Here is a 27,704-nt window from a genome sequence, read left to right as displayed (position 1 = left end):
ATGGCTGCGGCCGGCGGCGGCGGGGCGGCGGCCGGGCGAGCCTACTCGTTCAAGGTGGTGCTGCTGGGGGAAGGCTGCGTGGGAAAGACGTCGCTGGTGCTGCGCTACTGCGAGAACAAGTTCAACGACAAGCACATCACCACTCTGCAGGTGCGGGCCCCGGGGAGCGGGAGGTGGCGCCTCGGGGCCCCTACTCCTCCGGGTCTCTGAGGACTTTGCTGCCGCCGTCGTCTGGGTGTGGGCTCTCACATCTCAGGCCTATCACCTTCGCGTTCAGATTGCCTTTCCGAATTCGCCCTGGGAACACGCGTGGTCGGGGCAGCCTGGACACGTAAGGACAGGCTGTTGGGAGGGGAGTGGAAGGGCCCTGAAAAGTCCCCAGTGTGGCAGCGCGTGTCGTGGAATCCCCATCGGTGCGCTAGTGTTTCCCCTTTGATTTGCTTCCGCTTGGGCCCTAGGTGCCTTCACCCTACAGTCAGTCAACCGAGTGTCAGCCCTTTTTCTTTCTTTCGGAATTAGGAATTTAGCTGCGGATTTGATTTTGCTAACTAGATGATTTGTAACTTCAGCGCTTACTGATGACTAAGTGTTTGTGCAAGTTCCATTTTGTCCTGTCTTCGAGTAACGTGCTGATTGGCAAGACATTCCTCTCCGGAGGGTTTTTGAAATGACCGCTTGCCCGTGTGGGTTACGCAGTTCCATTGCTGACTTGTGGGTCACATATTCGGCGATGTGGGTCGACCCATATTCACATGGAAACGTTATGTGAATACTGGCCAACAGTTGGTCCTCAAACTAACAGCTTAGCTGCTGCTGCTATTTATTTTCTTTGCTTGTAATGTAGGACCGGCTTTCACCTGCAGATACGTGATTGTTAGTCAGAAAAGTGTTAAAATGTAATCATTAATTGGGTGTGAAGTCAGGCCTTTGAGGTCGTTGGAGTCTCCCCCTCTTCCAAAGAAATCAGTTTTCACGTATTAGAAGAAATATACAGCGAATCTGCCTTGATAATTCAGTCAGAGGCAGTCAAGTCTAATGAATTTTTGAGCCTGATTGTCTAGGTTCATATCGCACCTCCATCCGTTTAAACTAGCTGTGTGATCTTGGCCGAGTTAATTAACCTGTCTGTGCCTAAGTTTCTTCATCTGTTAAAATGGCCATAATAATAGTATCTAGTTCATTGGGTTGTCAGGACAGATATACATAAAAGCACTTAGGAGCTGGTCCAGTGTAAGCTCTCCATGATTATTATTACCCTAAATTGCACAGTAGATCTTAATTAGTGATTGTGTAAGTACATGGACACTATTTAATAGAATGCACAGTCTCCTGATTGTTGTGACATTTGATGTTTGATGCTATTATTAAACCACTGAGTCTAGAATTTACAAAGATGCTCTGGTTCTGATTCCATGTTCTATTTTTACTCCTATATAAAGCATACTATCTGAAAAAGTGAATGTCAGGAACCTGCATTTTCCCCCTACATTCTTATACAAGGTCACTTAACACAATTTTGATAATTACCGTTGAGTGTTATTAGTGAGATCAAGGAAATTCTTAGGGTAAACACCTATGCTCAGTTGGAAATTTAGAAATTCATTTAGGTAAAGTAATAACAATAGCTAACATTTAGTGAGTTCTTACTGTGATGAGTATTTTACTTTTCTTCTGTCTTTTAGTTCTTATGACAGCCTTTGAGGTGGATAGTTTTATTAACCTCATTTTACAGGTGATGAAACAGGCGTGGTTAAGTTGAGTAATTTGCTGGCTATCTTATTGCCACAAGTCTTGGTGCCCAAGCTGAAATTTGAATCTAGTTATGACTTCAGATTTTGAGCAATAAGTCACACTATCTCTGGATATTGGTAAACCACCCCTTAGTGGTTTCTTTTGTGCTACAGACCTTAGAGAAAAGAGAAGACCATTGTAACTGAGCTCTTAATTTTTTTAAAGATAATTTAGCCCTTCAACCTAAAAATTACACTTTCATTATACATTCCAAAAACATCCTCGAAGCTAAAAGCTGGCTAAAGATTTTAAATATCTGAGAGGAAACCACTGAAATCTATTGATACATAGGAGAGAATGAAGTTATGGTAGATCTCTAGTATCAAAAGCATAGCATATAACTGTCATCACAAACGGTATCTGGATTATGTTCCAGAATTGAGGATTTTCCCATACCAATGTATGGAAACAGCATTATATTCAATCTCCTTCTCTTAGATATCAGTTCATTTCATCTTTTTAAATAATGTTTTCAGAGAAATTTGACTTCTGTCAGACCCATAAGACACAGTCTTGTATGCCTTTCATTTCCAGATGGAGAGGAGCTAATGCATCATGAGATATGAGGGGAAGAGTTTCTCTTTTTTCTTGTCAGCGGAACTACCTACTACCTATCTTTGTAAAATATTTTATGCCTTGCAAAGTACACTCTCATGCATTCCTATTTTAAAGACTGAGAGGAACCCAAGATAATTTATGGTTCACTAATTCAGTCTTTTTTTTTTTTTTTTTTTTTTTTTTTCGGTACGCGGGCCTCTCACTGTTGTGGCCTCTCCCGTTGCGGAGCGCAGGCTCCGGACGCGCAGGCTCAGCGGCCGTGGCTCACGGGCATAGCCGCTCCGCGGCACATGGGATCTTCCCGGACCGGGGCACGAACCTGTGTCCCCTGCATTGGCAAGCAGACTCGCAACCACTGCACCACCAGGGAAGCCCACTAATTCAGTCTTTTGTTTAATATTTCAGTCAAGTGATTGTCTACTTTAGTCTGAACATCTTGGAGGTGAGATGAACTGTTATAGAAGGTGGAAAACTCTATGTCCTGAGGTGGCACATTTCATTTTTGGACAGGTCTACTTTCCAATTCATTTTTCTGCGTCTAGAGACAAAATCTCTTTCCCTGCTCTCTGAATCTTAGTCATACATGGCATCCCTTCTGATAGTTGAAGATGGCTATTACATCCCCTTGAGTCTTGTCTTCTTTTGGGTAAACAGCTCTGGTTCCTTTTAGTGGATCTCCTATAACATTGTTCTAAATCGTATCACTATTTTGACATCTCTTCTAGACATTTCACTAATCATTGTCCACTTTTCTTAAAATATGATGCCTTCAGCTGTAGAAATGATTCCAAGTGTGGTTTGATCTGTGCAAAGAAGTGCACTATCACCTCCCCTGTGGAGAATCCTTTTCTAATACTGAAGTATTACAGAAAAGATTCTTTGAGCTTTTGGGCAGCTGTCCCATTGATTAATATTGGGCCTGCTGTCTTATACTTATTTGCTGAAAAAAAGAGACAGAGGGAGGGAGGGAGGAAGGAAGGAAGGGAGGGAGGAAGGAAGGGAGGGAGGGAGGGAGGGAGGAAAGAAGAAAGACTGACTTTACATTTGTTCATTTTCCTTTGATTTTGTAGTTAAATCTTTTTTTCCCTAATGAATTTGATCCATTAAAGTTGGCTTTGATAAACTTGCTCCAGTGGTTAGTGTCTGTTAATATCCTTTTGAATTTTGATTTTGTAATTCAAGAAACATTGATGGAGCTCCTGTGGGTCAGCCATCAGGTTGGGTCCTGGACATGCAAAGAAAAATAAGGCATGGTCTCTACTGCTGGATTAGCTACTCATTTTAACTTTGTCACCTGAAGATTTGGTAAGAATGTCTTCAGTGTTCTCATCAGTCATTAACAGACTCTGAAAGAAAGGGGAGAGAGAGGGCCAAGTACAAAGCTCTTCACAAGTCTCACTATAGTCCAGTGACATGTGACCAGAGGTATATTTCTCTTTAAATATGCAGAATCTTAGGGTGGGGCTTTTTCCAGACCATGCACAGGCCACAGTCCTCTTTCCTCTTGACTGAGAAACAGTTATAAATGGAGTGTTATACATATTAATGGTAATAGAAACAGGAAACAAGACTGACTGTTGTGGGCTGCTACCTAGTGGACAAGAAGCCTTTAATGAAAATGGCTACTCCAGCGTTACAAATCTAACTTTTTTTGCCCTAGCTACATCAATCTTGCCCATAGGGGATATCATGAGATACTTTGTCAAATGCTTGGAAAAGAACAAGATACATTGTTTTTTCTGCATTAGGAGGCCATATGATGTAGTAAAAAGGGACAGGACTTTGAAGTTAGTTTGAATTTTTGGCTCCTGATTTTTAGCCGTCATGATTTTGGCAGATTATTCTACTGTTTGTAGCTGGCTCTTTATCCATGAAATGGGAGACTCTCACTCATAGGATTTTTATGTGGATTAGAGAGCCATAGTATTTAAACCTCCTGGCACAGTGTTTGTTTAAGGAATGTTTGCTGTTGCTGTTTGATGAATAGATGGTGCTTAGTTTGTGTTGGTTTCTTTCATAGTAACCCAGTCGAAAAGGTAGTGGGGTTAATTTGACATGAATTATTTTGAGAATGCATGTGGTCTGAGGGACTGCTACATTTTATATTTTTATGCATACATATGTATTTGTTTATTATCCATTCTACAGTTTTGTCTGGGATTAACATTTATGGAAAGTCACTTCTGTTTTGAAAATTGTGACATTTGCTATGCTTTGGTGTTTTAGTACTGCTCCCTTTTTGCAGACGTCCTCCTAGGTTACTGATAATTATGAAGTAATGTTGTAGGTGAGCTCTCTGAGAACTCAAGATCCTTTACCTTGCTTACAAAGAAAACTTGATCTTATGTAGAGTCCTCAAAGCTTTCTTATGTGATTTTCTCATTGGTTTGGGGTTATGTTAAACTTGACAGAGACAAGAAAGACAGTTGGAGTGAGGGGCTTACTGATTTTTCTCTGGAATTAGCTGCTGAACCTAAGCAGTCAAATTCAAGAATTGTTTATTTCATACCTGTTACATGTCACACATTGTGCCAACGGGGGAATATAAAGATGAGTAACGTCCAATAAAGATGTTAAAAAAAAAGAATAGAATTTTTGGTAACTTACCTTTTAATATAAATAAGGAATTCCCTCCTCAGTTCCATTTTTTAACATTTAATATGTAATTAATTAAAATTATAGTACCGTCACCAGTAAAATAAATAAAATAAAGATGAGTAAGGTACTTTAACCAGCTGTTAGCTTTCTTTATTCTTAAATGCTAGTGCCATTTCTATTGTCTTTGGTTTCTCTCTCTATATTTGTGCTTCTGGGTGATCACTTCCTTTTCTTTAGCTGAATTCTCTTTTTCCCCTTATTGTAAGATTATGCATTCTAATTTAAATGTCTTCTATCACTTTCAACTAGTCTCCTGTGTAAAAGTAACTTTCTTTATAATCAGAACCATAAATCATCTTCCCTTTTAGAATTCTAACTGGAATTCCACCTATCTGCCTCCTGAAGTCTAGGGTAGGTGCCTGTCATTTGATTAGCAAAGCAGTGCTGTAAAGTTGGCTGGGAATACAGATAGTATGCTAACAGTTTGGCAAATGAGGAAACTAAGACTTGGATTAGATTTCTGAGGTCCCACATATAGTAATGGTGTACCATTTTTTCTTAAGCTAGGTCAACTACTTTTTTTTTCTTCCATACACCTTAACCTCCTGAGCAACACTTGGCATTCAGGTTCTAGCAGTTGGTTTTATACTTGGTGTCACAGTCCCCTGGTCTAGGAATCTTAATTTCCTTACAAATCTTATTTGTAAGATTAATGTTTTGAATGTCTGAAGTATCTTCTAAGTAGTTCTTGAAGCCACTTTACTGTTGATTCAGCCAATTTAATTACAATATCTTCATAAAATACAGTAGTTGAAATCTTTCCTTTTTCCCTTAGTATTTTTACTAGAGTATGTGGGCTATAGAAGGGTGGATGATTTTTTTTTTTAAGAAGAGTTTTTCTGAGTTATGGCTTTGAACTCCTAATATATAAATATTCTATATCTGACTGCTGTTTTCTGCTTTGTGTTTTGAGCCAGTCCTTAGAAGTGATTTTTTGACTCTCCTTTTCAAAGTATTTACTTGGACTCTAAACTGATTATAATACCCCTTTTTAGAAGCAAAGGACAAGAAATGAAGTATTCAAGCACCCAGCTTGGTTTTCTTTCTTTTCTTTTCTTTTCTTTTTTTTGCGGTACGTGGGCCTCTCACTGTTGTGGCCTCTCCCGTTGTGGAGCACAGGCTCCGGACGTGCAGGCTCAGCGGCCATGGCTCACGGGCCCAGCTGCTCCGCGGCATGTGGGATCTTCCCAGACCGGGGCACGAACCCGTGTCCCCTGCATCGGCAGGCAGACTCTCAACCACTGCGCCACCAGGGAAGCCCCCATCTTAGTTTTTTGATAGCTAATTTTTATTGCCTTACTACAGAGGACTAATTTTATGAATTATCTTGCTGAATCTTTTCATGTCCATGTCTTAAGTTGAAAGTAGTTAATAGATACTTTTTTCTTTTTTTTCCTGTTCGCGGGATCTTAGTTCCCTGACCAGGGATTGAACCCAGGCCACGGCAGGGAAAGCGCCAAGTTCTAACCACTGGACTTCCAGGGAACTCCCAATAGATACTTTAAATACTTAAACCTGAAACAATGTTAGTAACTGTAGCAAAAATAATATAACTGATTAATTATATACACACATATTATTTTTTTTTTCATACTGCAGGTTCTTACTAGTCATCAATTTTATACACATCAGTGTACACATGTCAATCCCCATCGCCCAATTCAGCACACCACCATCCCCACCCCACTGCCGCTTTTCCCCCTTGGTTTCCACATGTGTTTTCTCTGCATTGCTGTGTCTCAATTCTCATCCTGCAAACCGGTTCATCTGTACCACTTTTCTAGGTTCCAGATACATGTGTGAATATACGATATTTGTTTTTCTCTTTCTGAGTTACTTCACTCTGTATGACAGTCTGTAGATCCGTCCACGTCTCAACAAATGACTCAATTTCGTTCCTTTTTAGGACTGAGTAATATTCCATTGTATATATGTGCCACATCTTCTTTATCCATTTGTCTGTTGATGGACACTTAGGTTACTTCCAGGACCTGGCTATTGTAAATAGTGCTGCAGTGAACATTGGGGCGCATGTGTCTTTTTGAATCATGGTTTTCTCACGGTATATGCCCAGTAGTGGGATCGCTGGGTTGTATGGTAGTTCTATTTTTAGTTTTTTAAGGAACCTCCATACTGTTCTCCATAGTGGCTGTATCAATTTACATTCCCACCAGCAGTGCAAGAGGGTTCCCTTTCTCCACACCCTCTCCAGCATTTGTTGTTTGTAGATTTTCTGATGATGCCCATTCTAAGTGGTGTGAGGTGATACCTCATTGTAGTTTTGATTTGCATGTATCTAATAATTAGTGATGTTGAGCAGCTTTTCATGTGCTTCTTGGCCATCTGTACGTCTTCTTTGGAGAAATGTCTATTTAGGTCTTCTGCCCATTTTTGGATTGCGTTGTTTCTTTTTTTTTTTTCTTGCGGTATGCGGGCCTCTCACTGTTGGGGCCCCTCCCGTTGCGGAGCACAGGCTCTGGATTCGCAGGCTCAGCAGCCATGGCTCACGGGCCCAGCCGCTCCGCGGCATGTGGGATCCTCCCGGACTGGGGCACGAACCCGTGTCCCCTGCATTGGCAGGCGGACTCTCAACCGCTGTGCCACCAGGGAAGCGCTGTTTGTTTCTTTAATATTGAGCTGCATGAGCTGTTTATATATTTTGGATATTAATCCTTTGTCCGTTGATTCGTTTGCAAATATTTTCTCCCATTCTGAGGGGTGTCTTTTCGTCTTGTTTATGGTTTCCTTTGCTGTGCAAAAGCTTTGAAGTTTCATTAGGTCCCATTTGTTTATTTTTGTTTTTATTTCCATTACTCTAGGAGGTGGATCAAGAAAGATCTTGCTGTGGTTTATGTCAAAGACTGTTCTTCCTATGTTTTCCTCGAAGAGTTAAACACACATATTATTAATGAAAGTCTATTGAACTTAGATAAAGACAGTAAAGTATTTGTCCACAATCAGTTACTGTGCTGCATTAGGTATTTTGCTTTGCCAGTGATGAGCAAGAACAAGTGATCTGGCTAACAAAAACAGACAAAAAAACATTGATGAAACAAGTTATGAAAAGACTTTCATTTGGCAAGTGTACTTTGTTCTTATTTTATCTCTCCTATAATCTTATTTTTTTAATAGTGATTAAAAAAATATTCACTGTGATTTCAGTTAAGATGTTGGGTAAATAAGCATCAGGTGCAGATGACAGATGTCTAATGAGATTGTTAAGTCTGTCAGTACCCCTAAAGTTTGGAAGATGAAATCATTGGAATTAGAAGAAATAGTGGTGCTGTAACTCCGGGTTTGGAGGAGTAAGGTGGGAAATGTACCATTACTTTGATCCTCATTACTTTGTGCCTACCCTGAGAATATTCTGGGAGATGAGTTGGTGTCCAGGAACACTTAGTGTCCAAGTGGAGGAGTGCCAAGATAAGAATGTGTGTATGTTCTGGAATAGGCAGCTTTGTGCAATGGAAAAAGCACTGTGGAGTCAGACAGGCTTCCACCCACTGAAGTACCTAAGTTGGCTGACCTTGGGTGAGTCACTGTATTTCCTTAAATCTCAGGTTCACAACTGTAAATAGGGCTAATTACCTACTTCACAAGGTTGTTACAAAGAATAAATGAGAAAGCCAAAGCATGGTGGCACACAGTATGTACTATTTTTTTTCCTTCCCATATTCCTAGAACCTTTGAATTGACGTTGTTTATGCCACTGTCCCCTGCTCTTTCTAGATGGGGTTCTTCACTGAGATATTGCCAGGGATTTATAAATCCCTTGGGAAAGTGTGGGGAAAAAATTTTATATGAGCAGTTTTCTTGAGAGTGAGTGGGTTCATAGCTTTCATCAGATTCTCAAAGAAGTCTGTGATCATGCCTCCCTCCCACTCTTACTACCATGTAACAGAATTAAGAACCTCTGCCCCAGAGTAAGTATTATATAACCATGAATGGTATCTCAGTAGTCTGGCCAAATTAAGTATGCGTCATAGAGGTAGTAGGAAAAAAAGACCAAAACAGATTTCAACCATTTGATCGTTTGCTGCTGTCTTTTTTTTTTTTTTTCTTGCGGCACGCGGGCCTCTCGCCGCTGTGACCTCTCCCATCGCGGAGCACAGTCTCCGGACGCGCAGGCTCAGCGGCCATGGCTCACGGGCCCAGCCGCTCCGCAGCACGCGGGATCCTCCCGGACCGGGGCACGAACCCGCGTGCCCTGCATCGGCAGGCGGACTCTCAACCACTGCGCCACCAGGGAAGCCCTTGCTGCTGTCTTGATGTTACATAAAATCTTGCAGCTTTATTCTCAAATATAATTGTTTTTGTTTTTAAAACAGATGTTTGTTCTTTAAGAAAATATCTATAAAATATTAAAAACTTAGGGTTTATGTAAAATGAGATGATTTGTATTACAGAAGGACTCTTTCCATAGAGTGGGACTTAAGTTTTTTGTTATGAAGGAAGAAAACGATACAGTGGGGACCCTATGGTAATGTGCTTTACGAATGCATCACATATTTGAGTTAAAATAATTTGGTTTATAAGGAAACTTTTAGGAACACATCTTTTATGTAAATTGAGTTATACGAGTCACATTGTGGATATGTTTATCTACGGTAACAACATTTGCAAGTCCGCTGTGGGCAGCACTATGGTTCCCCCTGCCCCCTCTATTAGAGAAGTGTTAGCTCACATCTCAGTCTGGGAGGTACCATAGCATAGTGGTTATGAGTCATGTCTGGAGCCAGACTGCCTTCATTTCAAATCCTACTCTGTCACTTGCTGTGTGACCTTGGACAATATACTTACCATTCCTTTGTCTCGTTTCCACATCTGTAATATTTGGATAATAATTATATCTAATCACAGAGTGTTACGAGAAGTGAATTAATATGGAAAAGCTTTTAGAACACTGCCCATTTCATTATAAGCACTGTGAAAATGTTAAATAAATAAAAATATGTACTCTAGTTAACAGAAGACTTATGCTCATGAAAACTTAACTTAAAATACAAGGTGGTATATGCTGTATATTACAAGATTAAGTTCCCTAAAGTTCTTCTGCATAGAGAAATTCACTGTGGGTTGTCTGGGTCATATGAGAAAGCTTAAAAATTCAAGGAAGAAGAGTGTAGGTCATGAACTGGTCTTGATAGGTGAGATCCAGATAAAGAATAGGCCCAAATTAGAGAGGAATTTTATCAACAAACAGAATTGGAGGGAATGTATAATATAGACTGTATAAAGTTTCTGAGTAAGTAGAGAAATACTGGAAGCTTTCTTGGGAAGATAGATGTGGACAAATGGTGGAGGTCCATAGATACAAAGATAGGCTTTGAGACTTTTATTTGTAGATTAGGGCTCCCTGACTTTTATAAAGGAGAAGCTTATGAATGATTTTGTAAAAAGTGCATAGCACAGTACTTGGTGGAAGGTAAGCATTCAATAACTGTTAGCTAGTATTAGCAATAGTAGTGGAAATGACTGCGTAGTGTCTCACTGTATGGATGGACTATATTTGTATATTTTTAAAAAATAGCCTATTGATGGACACTTAGGTAATTGTCTTTTTCTTCTTCTTTCCTTTTTTCTTTTTTTTTTAATAATCGTCACTGTAATGAGCACTCTTTCCATAAAATTGTTTTATACATCTGTAGTTCCTTAGGAGAGACTTAACACTGTCTCTGAACTTACCATGGGAGAGTGATGGTAAGTTTCAGAGGGAATAGTAGAAAGAAAATGATGGAGCTTTACCAGCTATAATTCACTCCCCAATGCTGAGAAATCCCCACAAAACTCATGACAAAAAGGCTATTATGGTATTAGCTGCCAGCAGGGATGTAGTTCAAGCATACTTATTAAAAATGATAACTTATTAGAGAGCTCAGCTATGGATATGATAATGTTTTTTTGTTTGTTTTTAATCATGGAGGCTTTGGGAAGATAATTTAGCATGTAGACCAGAGAACCAGAGTGTGAGGTGAGACCAAAGGTATTTATATTATGACATAATATGAGACTGGTGGTCATAGAACTCCAGAGGAAATATAAAAGCAAGGCTTGGTAGGTTTTTTTTAGAATATGGGATGATAGGGGAGGAAGAATATTCAGTGATGATATTCCTAAGATTCTAAACCTCAGTGACTTGGAGAATGTGATCAAAATACTAATGTTGGAATGGAAAGCTGATTTTGGAGGGAAGATCAGTTTAAATATGTTTGAAAGAAGAGAGGGAGGCATTTAAGTTTACTTACTATTAAATATTAGGATAGGAGTCAGGTTTTGAGCTTCTTTATATAACATTGATATTGAAACAGAACAAATAGTTGAATTCAAATAAATTATACAGCTAATAAATGGCAAAGCTAAGATTCAAATCCAAAGTTCTGCTTCAAAGTTTATATTCTTCACCCTTATGCTATGAGTGGGAAATAGTCCTTTATTCATATTTATTGTCGTAACATGTATTTGGTCTTCTCATATTCCAAGTTATTTCTTTGTCATTTTGCCATTGAATTTATTTTATACCCTTTTCTATATAACCTGTGTTTTGTTTTTTTTAAAAAAATAAATGTATTTATTCTATTTATTTACTTATTTTTTGGCTGCGTTGGGTCTTCATTGCACGCGGGCTTTCTCTAGTTGCTGTGAGCGGGGGCTACTCTTCATTGCGGTGCATGGGCTTCTCATTGGGTGGCTTCTCTTGTTGTGGAGCACGTGCTCTAGGCACGCGGGCTTCAGTAGTTGTGGCACGTGGGCTTCAGTAGTTGTGGCTCATGGGCTCTAGAGCGCAGGCTCAGTAGCTGTAGCGCACGGGCTTAGTTGCTTCACGGCATGTGGGATTTTCCTGGACCAGGGCTCGAACCCGTGTCCCCTGCATTAGCAGGCGGATTCTTAACCACTGTGCCACCAGGGAAGGCCCCTAACCTGTGTTTTATTTAGTAAAATATCTTGAGTGTAGCTTGGGCTTTGAAGGCAGACATTGCTGGATTTGATCTCAGCTCTGCCATTTGTGTCTCTGTAGATTCCTTAGTTAATCACGAAATCTGGTGGCCTTTTCTTAGTTTTAATTTTCCTTGGTATACATACAGCATAAAGTCCTTCCTGAAATATAGGTTCCTTCTCCTTCAGTAATAATTCACCATCCTAGCCTTTTATCTGTGTTACTTTCCATCTCTGCACTTTCTTCTATATATATACACTTAAATGTGACTGTCTTTGCATAGCTTTGAAGTTGGCTCTTTGTTCCTATTTTAAACAGGTCAACTGACTCTGGTTTCTGATTATATTCCCTCTTCAATTACTTGATTCATTTTTCTCTTTTCTATCCTCATGCACTTAGTTCAGGCCCCTTATGTTTTTCTTTCCAACTTTAAAATAGACTCCTGTCTTCCAGGTCTAGTCCTGTTCTTTCTTCCTATCGTATTCATTCTCTTAAAATATAGATCTTATATGTCCTCACTGCTTAGAAACCCTTCATTGATTATCCATTGTCAACAGTATTATTTCCTAACACTCCTTTGGATGAGTTAGGGGTTTTTTTAGGGAAAAAGAAGTCAAATGAGTTTGGGAAATGCTTGTATAAATGCAGTTAGTCAGCCTTCCTTTTGGCAGAATTTTAGTGTGCTAATGGGTACTGTGAATGCACAAAGGGGATATAGAGCAATATACAGCAGTCCCCAAATATACCTGACTGTAGTATACATTAAAAAACAAAAAACTTGTCTAGTGTCTTGGAACACGTTTTATTGAGACCCACAAGGTAAAGTCCATAGGCTTAGATATGGAGTCAGGACTTTTTTTTCGATTAATTCAACCTTTGCTTATCTTTGTAGTCTCATCTCTAGCGTCCACCAGACCAACTTGGAGTTTCCCATAGGGTGGGGAGTTATGTGTTTCAGGCTTCGGTGGCTTCACCCATCTGTCAGGAAAAACCCCTACTACTCCTAAAGGGGAGATCATTACCTTCTTTCTGAAGCCTTCTGTGACTTATCCAAGCAGGCTTTACACTTCCTTCCTCAGCATTTTCCTATAGTATACTTGGCAAGACTGTCCATTTTAACGATTATCACATGGTATTTTAATTCTCTTTATATTTTAGTTTCTGCAGTGGACTATAAGCTCCTTGAAAGCTGGAACCATTTCCTTTCATTTCTGTGACATTAGTACCTAGGGCAATTATTAGATATAGTTTAAATAATTGAATTATAAAATAATTGCAGGAAAATTTCCAATAATAATGGCATTCATACAGTTAACTATCAGTAAACATTTCTTTTATCTCATCTTAGAAGTCTCTTAGACGCTTTCTATAATGAGTAGGTAGGTGGCATCAAATTAAATGCGAAGAAAATGCTGTAATGAGGAAAAACTAAGAAAACATATTTACCCATTTTTTTGTACTTTTCATAACTTGTATTCATAAAACAAAATATCTTTTTCTTAGATTAGAGTAAAAATAATGTTCTGTCTTCAGTGGAAATAATGTTTAATCATTAATAAAAACTCAGTGATTACTTTTTCTCCCAGATAACTTATTTCATATTGATATGATTCATTCATCTGTAGTTTTGGAAATAAAAAATGTTATTTTATGTGAAACATTGTTTAATGTATATCTCTCTTTTCTTAGGCATCATTCTTAACAAAGAAGTTAAATATTGGTGGGAAAAGAGTAAATCTTGCTATATGGGTAAGTTAACCTTTTCAACTGTATGAGTGAAGGCCTAGAGTACCTATTCCTGGTTCTCTCATAACTAATTGGCTCAAAATTTTCTGGATTTATTTTAGTTAACTGAAGTTTAGCCAAATACTTTTTTTTTTTTTTTTTTTGCGGTACACGGGCCTCTCACCGTTGTGGCCTCTCCTGTTGCGGAGCACAGGCTCCGGATGCGCAGGCTCAGTGGCCACGGCTCACGGGCCCAGCCGCTCCACGGCATGTGGGATCTTCCCGGACCGGGGCACAAACCCGTGTCCCCTGCATCGGCAGGCGGACTCTCAACCACTGCGCCACCAGGGAAGCCCCAAAACCTTTTAATAAACATTTTTTTCCTAAAATCTGGCTAAGAATTTTATCTTGCATACAATTGTATACATGAATAGTTCTATCATAACTTTTTAGCTGGAGAAGGGTCAACTCAGAGGGATTCCATGTCAGAGAAAGGGGTGGACAGCCTGCCTGGCCTTTTCCCCCCCATCTCCATACTCTAATCCTCCAAGGGAATGGCCAGTGGAGAGTAGGGCGAGGATAATGCAGTAGTGTACCTGTTGGCAGGTGGTCCTGCTGCATGCTCTTTCTCCTTGTCTCCTCTCTCTGGGGAGAACCTAAATTTAGTGCAAGGCCTGTTCCTGGCTTATAATGCCATTGTGGCCCATTCTGACCCTTTGGCAACTGAAATGGTTTTTTAGTGAGGGTGGGAAGATTGCTGAGGAAGAGGAAGGTTGGGGAGGGGAGAAGTAATCTTTATATAACAGTAAAACATTAAATATTGATTATAACTTGACTTAAAATTTTTATTTGTAACCTGTTTTGTTTCTTTTAACAGTGTTTTGGGGTTATCTATAACTTTATACCCCACTTTCCAATTAAACGAAAGTTCACTGTAGTTACAATAACAGATGTATTTTTTCTTCTGATCTAATAAGAGTTTATTGCTTTATTTAGGATACAGCAGGTCAAGAGAGATTCCATGCATTGGGTCCAATTTACTACAGAGATTCAAATGGAGCTATTTTAGTTTATGATATAACAGATGAAGATTCGTTTCAGAAGGTATTCTGTTTACTTATGGGTAGATGACTTAATAGAACAACACTGATTTTTTCAAGTCTGCATTAACATCTTTTGTTTACTAATGTGATTAGCCTTGGCTTTAAAGGTAAAGTATAGTTTGTGCATAAATGATGACCACTCATATTTTTTAATGGAGTATTTAATTCATGTTAACAATATGGATATCATTTATTAATAGTTTATTTCATGGCTTTCTCAGATATTAGGAAAGGGAAATAATGTGAAGTAAAGCTTCAGAAAAATATAGAGGCTTTTTTTCTCCCTATTAAAGAAAAATCACATACATTTTTTTGGTTCATACACACTGGCCACCTGATAACTTGGTATGGCTGCATGGGCAGGTTCCATAATTGTGGGGAGGAAAACGAAGAACTAAATCAAGTTTAAGCTCTTTCTTCTCACTAAATTTCCTGGAGGATATAAATAAATTTTAAAAGGACAATCTAGGTAGTGTTTTAAAGCTCCTCCATTTTTTTTTAACCCCTCTTTAAACATTCACCAAAAATAAAGAATTTTTATAGTTGTTTGGGACCAAAAATGAGTGACCATTAAACTTACCTCTGAATTCTCATCACAATTAGGATTGTGACTAGTTACTTATTTGACCTTTTCTTTGAAAGCCCTTCTTGGAATAACTTTGTCAAGGATGTTTAACTAAAGGGGGTAATTTCCAAGGTAGAAACTTTTCTTGCCTTGAGTTACAGGTTTGTACTTGTTGAAATTACTTGCCTTTTTAGTTTTTTGTTTTTATTTTATTTCCTAGTATTTAACTGATGAAGCAGATGTACAAGTTAGCCCTTGGATTATTAATGCCATGTGGAAAAACTTAGTCCAAGGAGTAGAAAAATGAGGCAATAGGTAGCTTTCAGATTTAATGACATTTTAAAAAGATATATATGTGGGGTGCTGTTTGTTATCCCTCCCTGCCCTTTTGGCATAAAAAGAAATGGTGTAAGTATTTTATTGCTTAAAAGAAGGTGGAGTCTATTAGGTTGAAAAGTAACCAGTTATCTCCAGCTGTATAACAAAACCCCCAAAATTTGGTGACTTAAAACAATGAAATATTGTTTCTCGTGGTGTTTTAAGGGTTGACTGGGCAAGTCCTCTGCTCCATGTGGTGTCAGTGGAGTCAGTCATGCAGCTGCATTGAACTGGGGGTTTGGCTGGGTGGGAACCTGCATCCAAGAGGGCCTGGTTTTCCTCCACATGGCCTCTCACTCCATTTGGTGTCTCATTCTCCAGTACTCTCTCCACATGCTCTCATTATTCCATATTCCAGCCAAAGCTTCTTATGTGACAGCTGGATCCCAAGAGTGTAGCTGCCTGACCTTCCTAAGGCTTTAGTCTGGAATTGGCATGGCATTAGTTCTGCCACATTCTCTTGGTCAAAGCAAGTTACAAGGCTAGCCCAGAGTCAAAGAGAGAGGAAATACTCTTGGCAAAGAACTGGTGACCATCTTTAACTCATTACAGAGTGTATGGGGGTAATGAATAGGATGCCTGTGGAGGGGGATCTGATTGCAGATGAATAACAAATTTTTAAAAAATTGGTTAGATTTAGTAGGTTGTGATACTATATGTACAGGGAGTAGGGTAATAACATAATTGGATTCTGGCATGTTTCCTTTGAAGTGATGAGGATGTACATTTTATACCAGTACTGTCAGATTTTTCTTATTGTTACTTTGTGCATAGGAACATATGCACAGTAAATGCTTATCACACATATCTAATGTAATTTTTGTTATTTGTAGATGTGTGTGTATTTTTTTTAGGAAGGTATATAAGTTCTGTGTCATTTGGTTACATATGTACTAAATTCCATTACACAAAAATGAAAGTAGGTATCCCAAGTTGGTTCTTTATCCTGTTTTATGGTAATCAATATATTTAAAATCATGAGTTCAAAAGATTACTTAATTTCAGGGACTTCCCTGGTGGTCCAGTGGTTAAGAATCCACCTTTTAATGCAGGGGACGTGGGTTCAGTCCCTGGTCAGGGAACTAAGATCCCACATGCCGCGGGGCAACTAAGCCCGAGCGCCGCAACTACTGAGCCCACACACTCTGGAGCCCACACACCACAACTAGACAGCACACGCACTGCAACAAAGAGCCTGTGTGCCACAACTGAGACCCGACACAGCAAAAGAGAGAGAGAGGGAAAGAAAGAAAGGAAGGAAGGAAGCCCAGCATTAAAAAAAAAAAAAAAAAAAAACCTAATTTCAGTTTACTCCCCACGGTGCTTGCTACTCTGCTCCATCCGTCCATCCGTAGTGAAGAATCAGTTTGCCACTGGAGCCATTGTGCACCAGGGGCTCTCCACCAGGGGGCAGCAATGTCTAGAGACATCTTTGATTGTCCCACCTGGAGGATGGAACTGGTATCTAGTGGGTAGGAAGCCAGGGATACTGCTAAGCATCATACATTGCACAGGACAGTCCCTCGCAACAAAGAACTATCTGAGCCAAAATATCAGTAGCGCTGAACTTGAAGAAACCTATCCTACACCAAAGGATGAAATTTTATTTTACTCTTTTTGGTACCTATATACATTTTGTTTTCCTTTAAATGTGTGACACAGAAGCTCCTGTGCCCTCTATTTGTGACCCAGTTGGGTTACAAAAGATTTTTAATTAAGCCCATGTTTTCTTAAGTCCAAAGTGATTCTCTATAAGCATCTATTATCAGAGGCTGGAATTGACATGCTTTTGCTTTGGTGAACAGCTTTGCTTGTATTTATGGGCAGTTATGAAAGTCTGTAATTAGAGATGCTTCTGTTTATTCTTATGTGTAGATATAGAGAGAAATCTTTCCATTGGATGTTTGTGTGTGTGGTTTGCGATATAAATGATCCTACAGTGAATCATTCCTAGTAATAACTAAACACATGGACTGTTAGACCAAATTTTGAGGTATTTTGACAGTGTTGAGTTTTGGGGTGTTGTAATGGTAGTCATTGTTACAGGATTTGTTTTAATATTTACTCTTTTGTGTACACAGGTTAAAAACTGGGTCAAAGAATTACGGAAAATGTTGGGAAATGAAATCTGTTTATGTATAGTTGGTAAGCATCATTACTTTTAAAAAATGTCCTTTATTTCCTTAACACTTTATTAAACAATAGTAAATCAGTAATTTTCATTTTAAAGTTACATGAGAAAAGAAGAGTGGTATTTTAGTATTTAATATTTTAGTATAATTTGGGATTTGGAAGTGATCTTTCAGGAGGTTCAGACATCTGTACTTCAAGGAATGATTTTGGGGAGCAAGTGGGAAGCCCTAAACATGTAGGGCATCAAGTCCCCCAGCCTTGCTTCAACTTGACCCTTGGTTTTTCATCATAAGATTATTTTAGAAAAGAAGAGTTCAGCAACTACTTTACAATATAATTAAAATCAATGACTTAAGCTGTGTTCTTGTTCTGTATATTTAACTATACCCATTTCTGAGTTAAGAACAAATGTGACTCCAAAGATGTAAGTAGATCATGATATACTAGACTGGAAAAATATCTTAAGAAGTAAAGTAAAACAACTAACTCTAGAATTCACTCTTGGACTTCTGGCATTTGTCTTTGGTTTCCTTTTTCTTTAGAGTATTATTTCTATGATACAACAGCTAATTATTGGTCAATAAAGTGTTCCAGACACTATGCTGTGTACTCAGTGGACATTATCTCATGTAATCTTCACAACCCTATGAGGGTTTTGTAGAGGAAGCTGAGCCCTGGAGATACATACTTAATAACTTGCTTAATATCATGCAGCTATCAGAGATGGGATTCAAATTGAGTCATTCAGACTCCTCTGCTTATGATATTAATCCTTATGAATAGCCTCAGGCTGTTTTCTCTCTTCTTTTTTATGTAACTGATAAATGGCTTGGGAGAAACCAGGGTAGTTTTAGTGGAGGACATAGAATGGTGTAGTCACCGTGGGCAAATTCTGCTTTTAGCCTTAAGAATTTTTTTGTTTTAACCTGAGTTTACATTTCTTACATTTTGTCACCATTAGACTGGTAAACTTTACAGGTCCAGATCAGGGTGCAAGTTTTGGGAGAGGAACAGGAGCTGATCTGGCCTGCTTTTTAGTCTAGATGCTAGATGTTAGGCTAGATGATGGGAATATTTCAAACAAGAACACTGGAGTCGTAGACCACATAGGAGTTTGGGACCAAAGCTGCAGCTAGTCATTAGTGAGTTTGGCCTGCTTTTGTCTGTCTGGTATATTGGACTTACTGGGAGTGGAAGTGGTCACAGTAGGTGAATGACTAAAGATTTGATGATTTGGGATTCTGGTTATCTCTCAGAAGAGAGGAAGGAAGTAACACATTCTAAGAAACATAGCTAACATATTCTTAAGAAAGTCAAAGAAGGGATTTCCCTGGCAGTCCAGTGGTTAAGACTTCGCCTTCCAATGCAGGCGCTGTGGGTTCCTCCCTGGTTGGGGAGCTAAGATCCCACATGGCTTGGGGCCAAAAAACCAAAACATAAAATAGAGGCAATATTGTAACAAATTCAATAAAGGCTTTAAAAATGGTCCACATCAAAAAAAATCTTTAAAAAAAAAAAAGAAAGAAAAAAGGAAAGTCAAAGAAGCCTCAAGAACTTGTTACTTGACCAAGGTTACAAAGTAACATTTAAAAAATTAGCTGGGTGGGAATTCCCTGGTGGTCCAGTGGTTAGTGCTAAGCACTTCCACTGCAGGGGGGCACGGGTTCAATCTCTGCTACCGGGACCAGGGATCCCACAAGCCTCGCAGCATGGCCAAAAAAAAAAAAAAAATTAGCTGGGTGAATAAACTTAGGATAATTAACTTAAACTTTGTATTCTTCATGTTCATATTCTTAGAAGGTTTGGTAATATTGAAACTGGTAGCTTACTGCCCCCAAGTAGGGTTAGATACGTCTCATTTCATGTTGTATAATGTTTATTAATGTTTTGTATAAAGTATAAAAAGCTCTCACTCTCCCTTTTCCATTGGCAAGTGTGACATGGAATTCTGTTTGTAATTCAGAGTTGGAAGAATTTTGAGAGCCCATTTACCACAAAAGGAAAATTTCACGAAGTTACCATATCTGTGTAACCAGTACATTAGAAGCCCCACCAGTACAGTAGAAGCCCCCTTTCTTTTTTTTCTTTTTCTTTTTGGTGCTCCTTTCTCATCCCAACACTACCCCAGTTGCCTTCTCCTCACCCCAGACATAATCCTGACTTTTTACTGCAGGGACTGGTTGTGTTCTGAATTTCAGAAAATAGGATCATATGTGTATGGGAGCTATTTTGTCTGTTTTTTTGGCTTTACATTATGTTTACAAGATTCCTCTATGTTCTTGTATATAGTTGTACTTCATTTTACTCTCTTTGCTATCTAATACTTAATTCTATGAATATTCCACAGTTTATCCTTTTGCTGTTGATGGACATCTGCATTATTTTTTCCACGTCTTGATTTTCATTTCATTCTATATATGTTCAGTGTTTATTTTCTCTCCTGTTTTAAAACTAACTTCAAAATAATACTACCTCATAGGATTGTGATGAAGACTAAATAATGATTTGGAAAACACTTGGTATAGAGTAGGCATATGACAAATATTTGTTCCTTTCCCTTTACACAAGACAGTCCTTCAAACATTTGAAGCCTACTTGGATGGTTCACCTAAAATCTTCCCTAGGTTTTCAACTGTTTGGGCTAACTTTCAGACATCCTCATCATCCTGATTATTTTTTCCTAGGTTTATTTCGGTGTATCAGTGTGTCTCCTACACTTGAAATGAATACTAGAATCCAAACATTGTTGACTCAATGTATACCATAGCTCTCTCTTTTTTAAAATCTTCTTACTGTCCTTCTACCAGCATTGCCCAAGATTGGATATACTTTTTAGCAGTCATGTCAACTCAATTTCTCTTTTATGTAGATTATAGTTAACAAAAATCAGAATTCCTTTTTTATAAGTATTGGTCTTCTGTCAGGCTTTCCCCATCTTCCTACATAACTAAATTATTTAAACCTAAGTGTAGGAATTTCAACTTGTCATATGTTTCTGAATGTTTATGTTTGATATATAATCTACTAGCTTTTTCATGTGTAAGTTAGATGCAGAACCTTCTAGGTCCTTATCTAAATCACTGATAATGTGTAAAGCAGGAAGAGAGAACTCTACTAGCAGACTTTTCCCTCTAGTTTTAGTTAATCCATTGATCAGCACTCTTGGCTGTGGTTGCTCTGTTTAATAGAGTATTTTGTTTCTAGTCTGTCCTTAACATTTGTATGTTAAACAAATATTTATTATTAATAATAGTTACCACTTATTGAGTGCCAGGTACTATTCTAAGAACTACACACTTATTTCATTTAAGCCTCCTGACAACACGGCAAGAAGGCATTGTTGCCATTTCCATTTTACACATGAGAAAATGGACTTAGAGAGCTTGATACTTCCCAAACTACATACTATATAGAGATAGACCTGGGATTTTCGTTTGGGTCTGTCTGCTACTTCAAGCCCATATACTTAACCAATAATGTATATTGCTGGCTATGTACCAGGCTTTGAGAATAATGTAGTGAATAAGTTAAAAAATAGATATGGTCCTTGTCTCTCCAGAGCTTATCATGTAGGGTGAGAGAGAAAAACAAGCTCTTATTGTACATTATGATACATGCTATCAAGGGGTTGGGGGTGTGCTGTGATAGCACAGAAGCAAACCGAACTAAATTGGGGGAGGGGTGGTTAAGGGATTTCCGAAGCCAGCCAGGGTTGTGGTAGGAAATGTGTTAATTATCATGAGTTTAATTCTCTCATAACAGTATTGATTTTCCATTTGATCATTCACTGTCATTTTCCATTTGATCATTCCCTGTGATGGCTGAAAAATACTCTATTGAACACATCCTATGTGCTAGACTTTTTACATATATCTTATTTTCACATTAACCTTGCAAAGTTTATTAGCTACATTTGTACAAAGTGAGACTAAGGGGTTAAGTAATTTGCCCCAAATCTTATAGTTTTGAAATGCGCCAGGACTTAAAAACAAGTTTGATCAGATTTAAAAATTTCTTTCCACTAGGCCACACAACATCCAGTCTAAGCAAAATAAAGTTCTAGCTCTTTATTGCTATTAGGCCATCTGCCCTTAGCAATGGGTGTATCCCTTCCATGTTCTTAATTCAAATAGGTATTTTTAAAGAAGATAAAATTTTTAGTATTCTTAGCAGGATAGCCTTTTCCTCTCCAATAGCTTCCGTCAGCTTTCCCCCCTAGCCTTTATTGTACTATACTTTCAAGTAGGTGCTTACTTTGGTGGTTATTCTTATTTTCAGGTGTTGTAAGCCTATTAGAAAGTTCCCAATGTGGCTGCACAGTAGTATTGAAACAGATATGAGCCTCAACCACAAGCTTTAGCTCTCTTGCTTTTAAAAGAACATAGCTAAAAAGGTCTTGAATTTTGGAAAGGTGTCAGTCACTGACAGGCAGTTTTGTGACTTGGTCTGTGCTGTTAATCCATTATGAGCACTTATTGTTCAAAGAAATAGTAGTTATTTAGTAGAGGGATTTTTTTTTGTTTAAAATATTAATTATGTTATTAAAATAGTTAGCCATTTTAATAATAACTGGTTTTAGGGAACTCCCTGGCAGTCCATTGTTTAGGACTTGGCGTTTTCATTGCTGTGGCCTGGGTTCAATCCCTGGCTGGGGAACTAAGATCCTGCAAGCCGTGTGGCATGGCCAAAAGATTAAAAAACAAAAACAAAAAAATACTGGCTTTATTAAAGTTTAGTTAAGTTTAAAATGCTGTTAAATAATAAAGCAGTGTCAATAATTTTCCCCAAATATTCATGTGAGGCAACAAGGTGATTGTCTACTTTCCCTATCCTCAGTTTTCAAAAATAGATGTTGGTAATTATGGTGGATTTTGAAAAAAGAGACATTAAAGCTCTAACAAACCAACTCATAGGGTTTTAGTTAATTGCAACAAAAGTCTCCTTTGATCTATAGGAGGCTGTTTTACCTTTTTACAATGGCAGAATCTTGCGCCTCCATTTGTTGGAGCTGCCTGCCACTAGGTGGTGCTTTGTGCATTCTTCATAGCATGAAACAGCTTATTCCACTGGTGACTGTTGGATAGATTGGTTGTAATATTTAGCAAATTAAAATTTTATTGATAAAGTATAATGTGGCAAATCAGAACTGATATGTGTCTTCTTGCTGAGATAGGCTGATAACTGTTCAAAGAAGGAAGAGTTTACTACTGAATTTGTTAGTACCAGCTGAGCTTTAGTATGTCTGCTTCCCTCCCTCAACCTTAGGCTATGGTGTCAGATCATTGCTTAAAGCTGCTCGTGATTAGGTGCTCAGATTATTTGAGGTCTTCATATACAGAACCTCTGGGCTTGTACCTCTCAGTTCTAAGCATCTCATCTTTCATTGGGTGCTTACTTCAATACTTTATCTGAAATTGTCTTCTAGACTCTCTAAGGTCCTGAGAAAAAATGACCTTATTTACAAGGTTTCCTTTTTTACCCCTTAGGTCATAATAGAAGAAATGAAAATATTTGTTTAAAGTTTCCTTTCTTAGGGTATTTTTCCCCTTTTCTCTATGTTATTTCCATTGCCTTTAGCACTCTGTCCAGCCTACTTACCTTAATCTCTACCCTGTATATAATAAGGAATCTGCATTTTGCAGTTTCTACACTTTTGTTCTGGTGGCTTTATGGCATAATCTCAGTTTGGTTCCATTGTTTAAGGAGAGCTAAACTTATTTTCAGTAATTTAAAATCTGCATGATGTTCATATACTAAGTTGTCTCATGTTTTTAAAACAAATGTAGTTTCTTCCCCTGCAGTGGTGAAGTACTTCAAAAGCCATATATTTTAATGCTTTCTTTAACCAGTTAATATCATCGAGAAAACCAAAATATTCTTAGGATCCAAGAGGCTAGCCTAATATATTTTCATGAACCATAATTATTGATTGGGGACCATTTACACTTGGCTAAGACTCATAGGTTTATCCTTAGGATTCCCTAGTGAATCTTAGTCCCATTTATACCCTAAATCAAAAATAGTGCTTATCTCTTTGGAAAAGTTATTTTCTCTGACAGAGGCTGCAGCTTCAGGAGGGATGTGCATTGAGCCATTTGAGGGAGGCTGAGGCATTCACCTTGACAGTCATGATCAGCCCTCATATCCTCATATCCAAATGTCCTGAAACCTTACAGTTTCAGGACATTTAGAAGGACATTTAGAAGTCTGGTGGGGATTTGTATTATTTTTCCAGATGATTAAAATGGCAATTGTATATTTAGAATTGGCTTAATTTCATTATAAAAATGAATCAATATTAAAGACTGGCATTTACATTTTCAAATTAGGTAATAAAATAGACTTGGAGAAGGAGAGACATGTTTCCATTCAAGAAGCAGAATCGTAAGTGTTATCCCTTCTCTTCCTTCCTTCAGTCACTCTCTGTAAGAAGTCTTCCTCTTTGCACAATGTACTTTACCATTTAGTTATTACTCAAACCTCTTAATATAGATTGAGCTAGTGGATTCAGTGAAGCGAGTTTACACTGGCAATTTCTGGCTTTTGGTGACATTTAAAGTTATTCCACTTTCACTTCTCTTTCTGGTTTCAGTAAAAAGTATTAAGAGTGATGCAAAAGAAAACCGTCATGGCCAAATAGTCAGTGAGTCACAAAAACTAAAGTATTTGGGTTGCAAATTAACTTAGAATAAAAGTCTTGTTTTATTCTTATTTAAAAGTTGATTCAATATATAGAAACGTCAAATGGTATATAATCTTAATTTCACTAAACCTGGGTTAATTAGTAATAAGTCACTAAAATTGCTATTGTAAAAAAAGTTCAAACAGCAGTCATGACAAAACATGAAACATATTTGTACTTCAATTACTGATGTTACTTTTCTTTAAGGTATGCAGAATCTGTGGGAGCGAAACATTATCATACTTCAGCCAAACAGAACAAAGGGATTGAGGAACTTTTTCTTGACCTTTGTAAAAGTAGGTATATGGCTCTTTTTAAAATATTGGTAATATTTCTGCAGTGATTGTTTGTTTGTTTTTAATTTATTTATTTAATTTATTTATTTTTGGCTGCATTAGGTCTTCGTTGCTGCGCGCGGGCTTTCTCTAGTTGCGTCGGGTGGGGGCTACTCTTCATTGCAGTGCATGGGCTTCTCATTACGGTGGCTTCTCTTGTTGTAGAGCACGGGCTCTAGGTGCACGGGCTTCAGTAGTTGTGGCTTGCGGGCTCTAGAGCACAGGATCAGTAGTTGTGGCGCACAGGCTTAGTTGCTCCGCAGCATGTGGGAACTTCTGGGACCAGGGCTCGAACCTGTGTCCCCTGCATTGGCAGGCGGAGTCTTAACCACTGCGCCACCAGGGAAGCCCCTGGGGTGATGTTTTACAGTTTCCATTTTGACCATATTGATGATTTGTCGCATCGACCAGTATTATTATTTACTTAATATCTTTAACTCATTTTTTGAAGCTTAAATACCTTCTTTAGCCCTATTTCAAGTAGTAATCAATGGCTATGAAATCTTATGTGTAGTATTCGCTAAATATATATTAAAATATATGCATTACTAGTAAAAATTAAAATGGAAGGGGAATGGACAGAATAAAACAGATTTAAGAGTTGTAACAACCTGTTCCAGTGGATGGACCTTATTTGGATCCTAATTTGACAAACTAGTGAAAAAGAACATTTGTGAAACAATTGGGACTATATGAACACTCACCAGATATTGATGATATTAAGAAATTATTGTAAATTTTTTTAGGCGTGGTTATTGTGTAGTGGTTATGCTTAAAAAAAGAATTATTTTTTAAAATGTTTTTATCTTTTAGAGATCATATTAAAATAATTTATGAATAAAATTATGTATCTGGGATTTGATTTAAAATAATGGTAGGGATGATTGCCAGGTATGGATGAAATTGTGTGATGGACATACAGATTTTCATTATGCTCTTCTTTCTACTTTTATATATGTTTGAGCTTTTCCATATTAAAAAAAGAGAAAGGAAAATGTTTATTATATACAATCTGAAAGTCATTTCTCATATCACCAATAGAATGTACACTATACTTAGGAAAACCCTAGTCTATAGAATAATGGATTGAAATGATTTTGTCAAATTATATTCCTTATAGTTATAGACCTCAGAAAGATGGTTTTTTGCTCTAAAAAAATGTACATATATACAAACTTCGAAGTAAATTTCAGCTTTATGTAAGCCTGAAGATCATTCATAATTCTTCTAGAGCATTAATTCTCTAAATGTGGTCCTGTAATCAGCAGCATTAGCGTCACTTGAGAGTATGTTAGAAGTGCAAATTCTTGGGCCTTACCCCAAACCTACTGAATCAGAATCTCTGGAGGTGGTGCCCAGAATCTGTGTTTTAACCCCTCGTTATGATTCTGATGCATACTAAAATTTGAGAACCACTGCTGTACATATCAGTCACTAGGAGAGCTTATTAAAATGCATAATTTGATAAAATGGGTCTGATGTGGGCCTGAGCTTCTCTTTACTAACAGGCACCCAAGCGGTAATGACACTAGTACTCAGACCATACTTTGAGTACTGAGGTTCTAGATCAGTGGCTTATAAATGTTATATATCATATCTTTATATAAAAGAATTGAATATTCTCTATACGTTTATTTTAAAAATTATAGAACATGTATAAGTACTTATGATTTTCCATATTGTAAAATATACATTAAAAAAATAGAAATTTTGAAAGGTTAAGGAAAAATAAATTGAACGTTTTTCTAATTTTACCTCAGTGGATTATCCCGTATACCTCAATTTGGAAACCATTGTTCAAGAGCAATCTCTGGACCCAAGTTTAAGAAACCTTATTCTGTTTTAAGGACTCTCTTTTCTTTCCTCATCTTTTCAGATATGTATTTTGCAACTATTTACTCCTAGTCTGTGTCTTATATTCTCATTTTTCTTAACTGTCTCTCAAAGAGCTGAAGTTCTAAATTTTAATGAGGTCTGATTTATCAGGTTTTCTGTATGAGTCATGTTTTTTTGTCTTACATGAGAAACCTTTGGTAACTCAAAGTCATAAAGATTTTCTTCTACAGAGATTTCCTCCTGTGTTTTCTTCTAGAAATTTGTTTTATATTTAAGTCTGTAATTAATTTTTTGTTAATTTTCTCATATGGTGGGAAGTATAGATTGAACTTCTATTTTTTACACGTAAATGTCCAGTTCCAGTACTGTCTCTTGAAAAGATTGTACTGGACCACACAATCACCAGTATCTCACTGTCATCATTCGAGCAACTTCTACTGTATCTTTAAATCAGATAGTGTGAGTCCTCCAGCTTTGTTCTTCCTCTTTCATCTTAAACTCTTTTGTTCTTTCAAATGTTATTTGGTTAAAAGTTTACATGACTTACTGAAGAATAAATCTTGTACCCTAAATATTGCTTGTACTTGGAACAATTTGACCTTCTTTGACGTATTTCTAAGTATACTTGGAAAATCTTAAGGATGACACTTGTATACAGTCATTTGTTTAAATCAAAAACTTTTTTTCTCTGGTGATGTCACTGTGGCTGTTATACAACTGGACAAGTACGCTTGCTATTAATTTTATCTAGTTTCCTTGTTGGTTGAAAGTCAGAAATAGCTATCATGGTGGTAAACTGAAATTATAGAAACAGAAAACGCCAATTGTGGTCCTAAATAATTTCTGCTTTCTCCCTCTCTTAGGGATGATAGAAACGGCACAAGTGGATGAAAGGGCAAAAGGCAATGGCTCCAGTCAACCAGGAGCTGCAAGGCGAGGTGTACAAATTATTGATGATGAACCTCAAGCCCAGAGCGGTGGCGGAGGGTGCTGTTCTTCTGGATAA

At 37.8% G+C, this 27,704-nt stretch overlaps 1 protein-coding gene across 1 annotated transcript; it reads left to right on the top strand.

Annotated features, from left to right (window-relative positions):
- RAB21 (RAB21, member RAS oncogene family) lies at positions 1-27,704 on the top strand. The gene is made up of 7 exons (XM_065887732.1): positions 1-150; positions 13,631-13,690; positions 14,663-14,770; positions 17,794-17,857; positions 24,175-24,229; positions 24,735-24,823; positions 27,562-27,704. The coding sequence occupies exons 1-7, from the start codon at positions 1-3 to the stop codon at positions 27,702-27,704; spliced, it is 669 nt and encodes a 222-aa protein (XP_065743804.1).

The sequence above is a fragment of the Phocoena phocoena genome, chromosome 11 (genome assembly GCF_963924675.1).
Source record: "Phocoena phocoena chromosome 11, mPhoPho1.1, whole genome shotgun sequence".
NCBI lineage: Eukaryota > Metazoa > Chordata > Mammalia > Artiodactyla > Phocoenidae > Phocoena > Phocoena phocoena.
This window is presented reverse-complemented; position numbering and strand designations above follow the sequence as displayed.

Coding starts and splice junctions, on each gene's coding strand:
- RAB21 (XM_065887732.1), top strand. CDS start 1: ATGGCTGCGGCCGGCGGCGGCGGGGCGGCGGCCGGGCGAGCCTACTCG. Junction 13,691..14,662: donor GAGTAAATCTTGCTATATGG/GTAAGTTAACCT, acceptor TGCTTTATTTAG/GATACAGCAGGTCAAGAGAG. Junction 17,858..24,174: donor AATCTGTTTATGTATAGTTG/GTAAGCATCATT, acceptor TTTTCAAATTAG/GTAATAAAATAGACTTGGAG.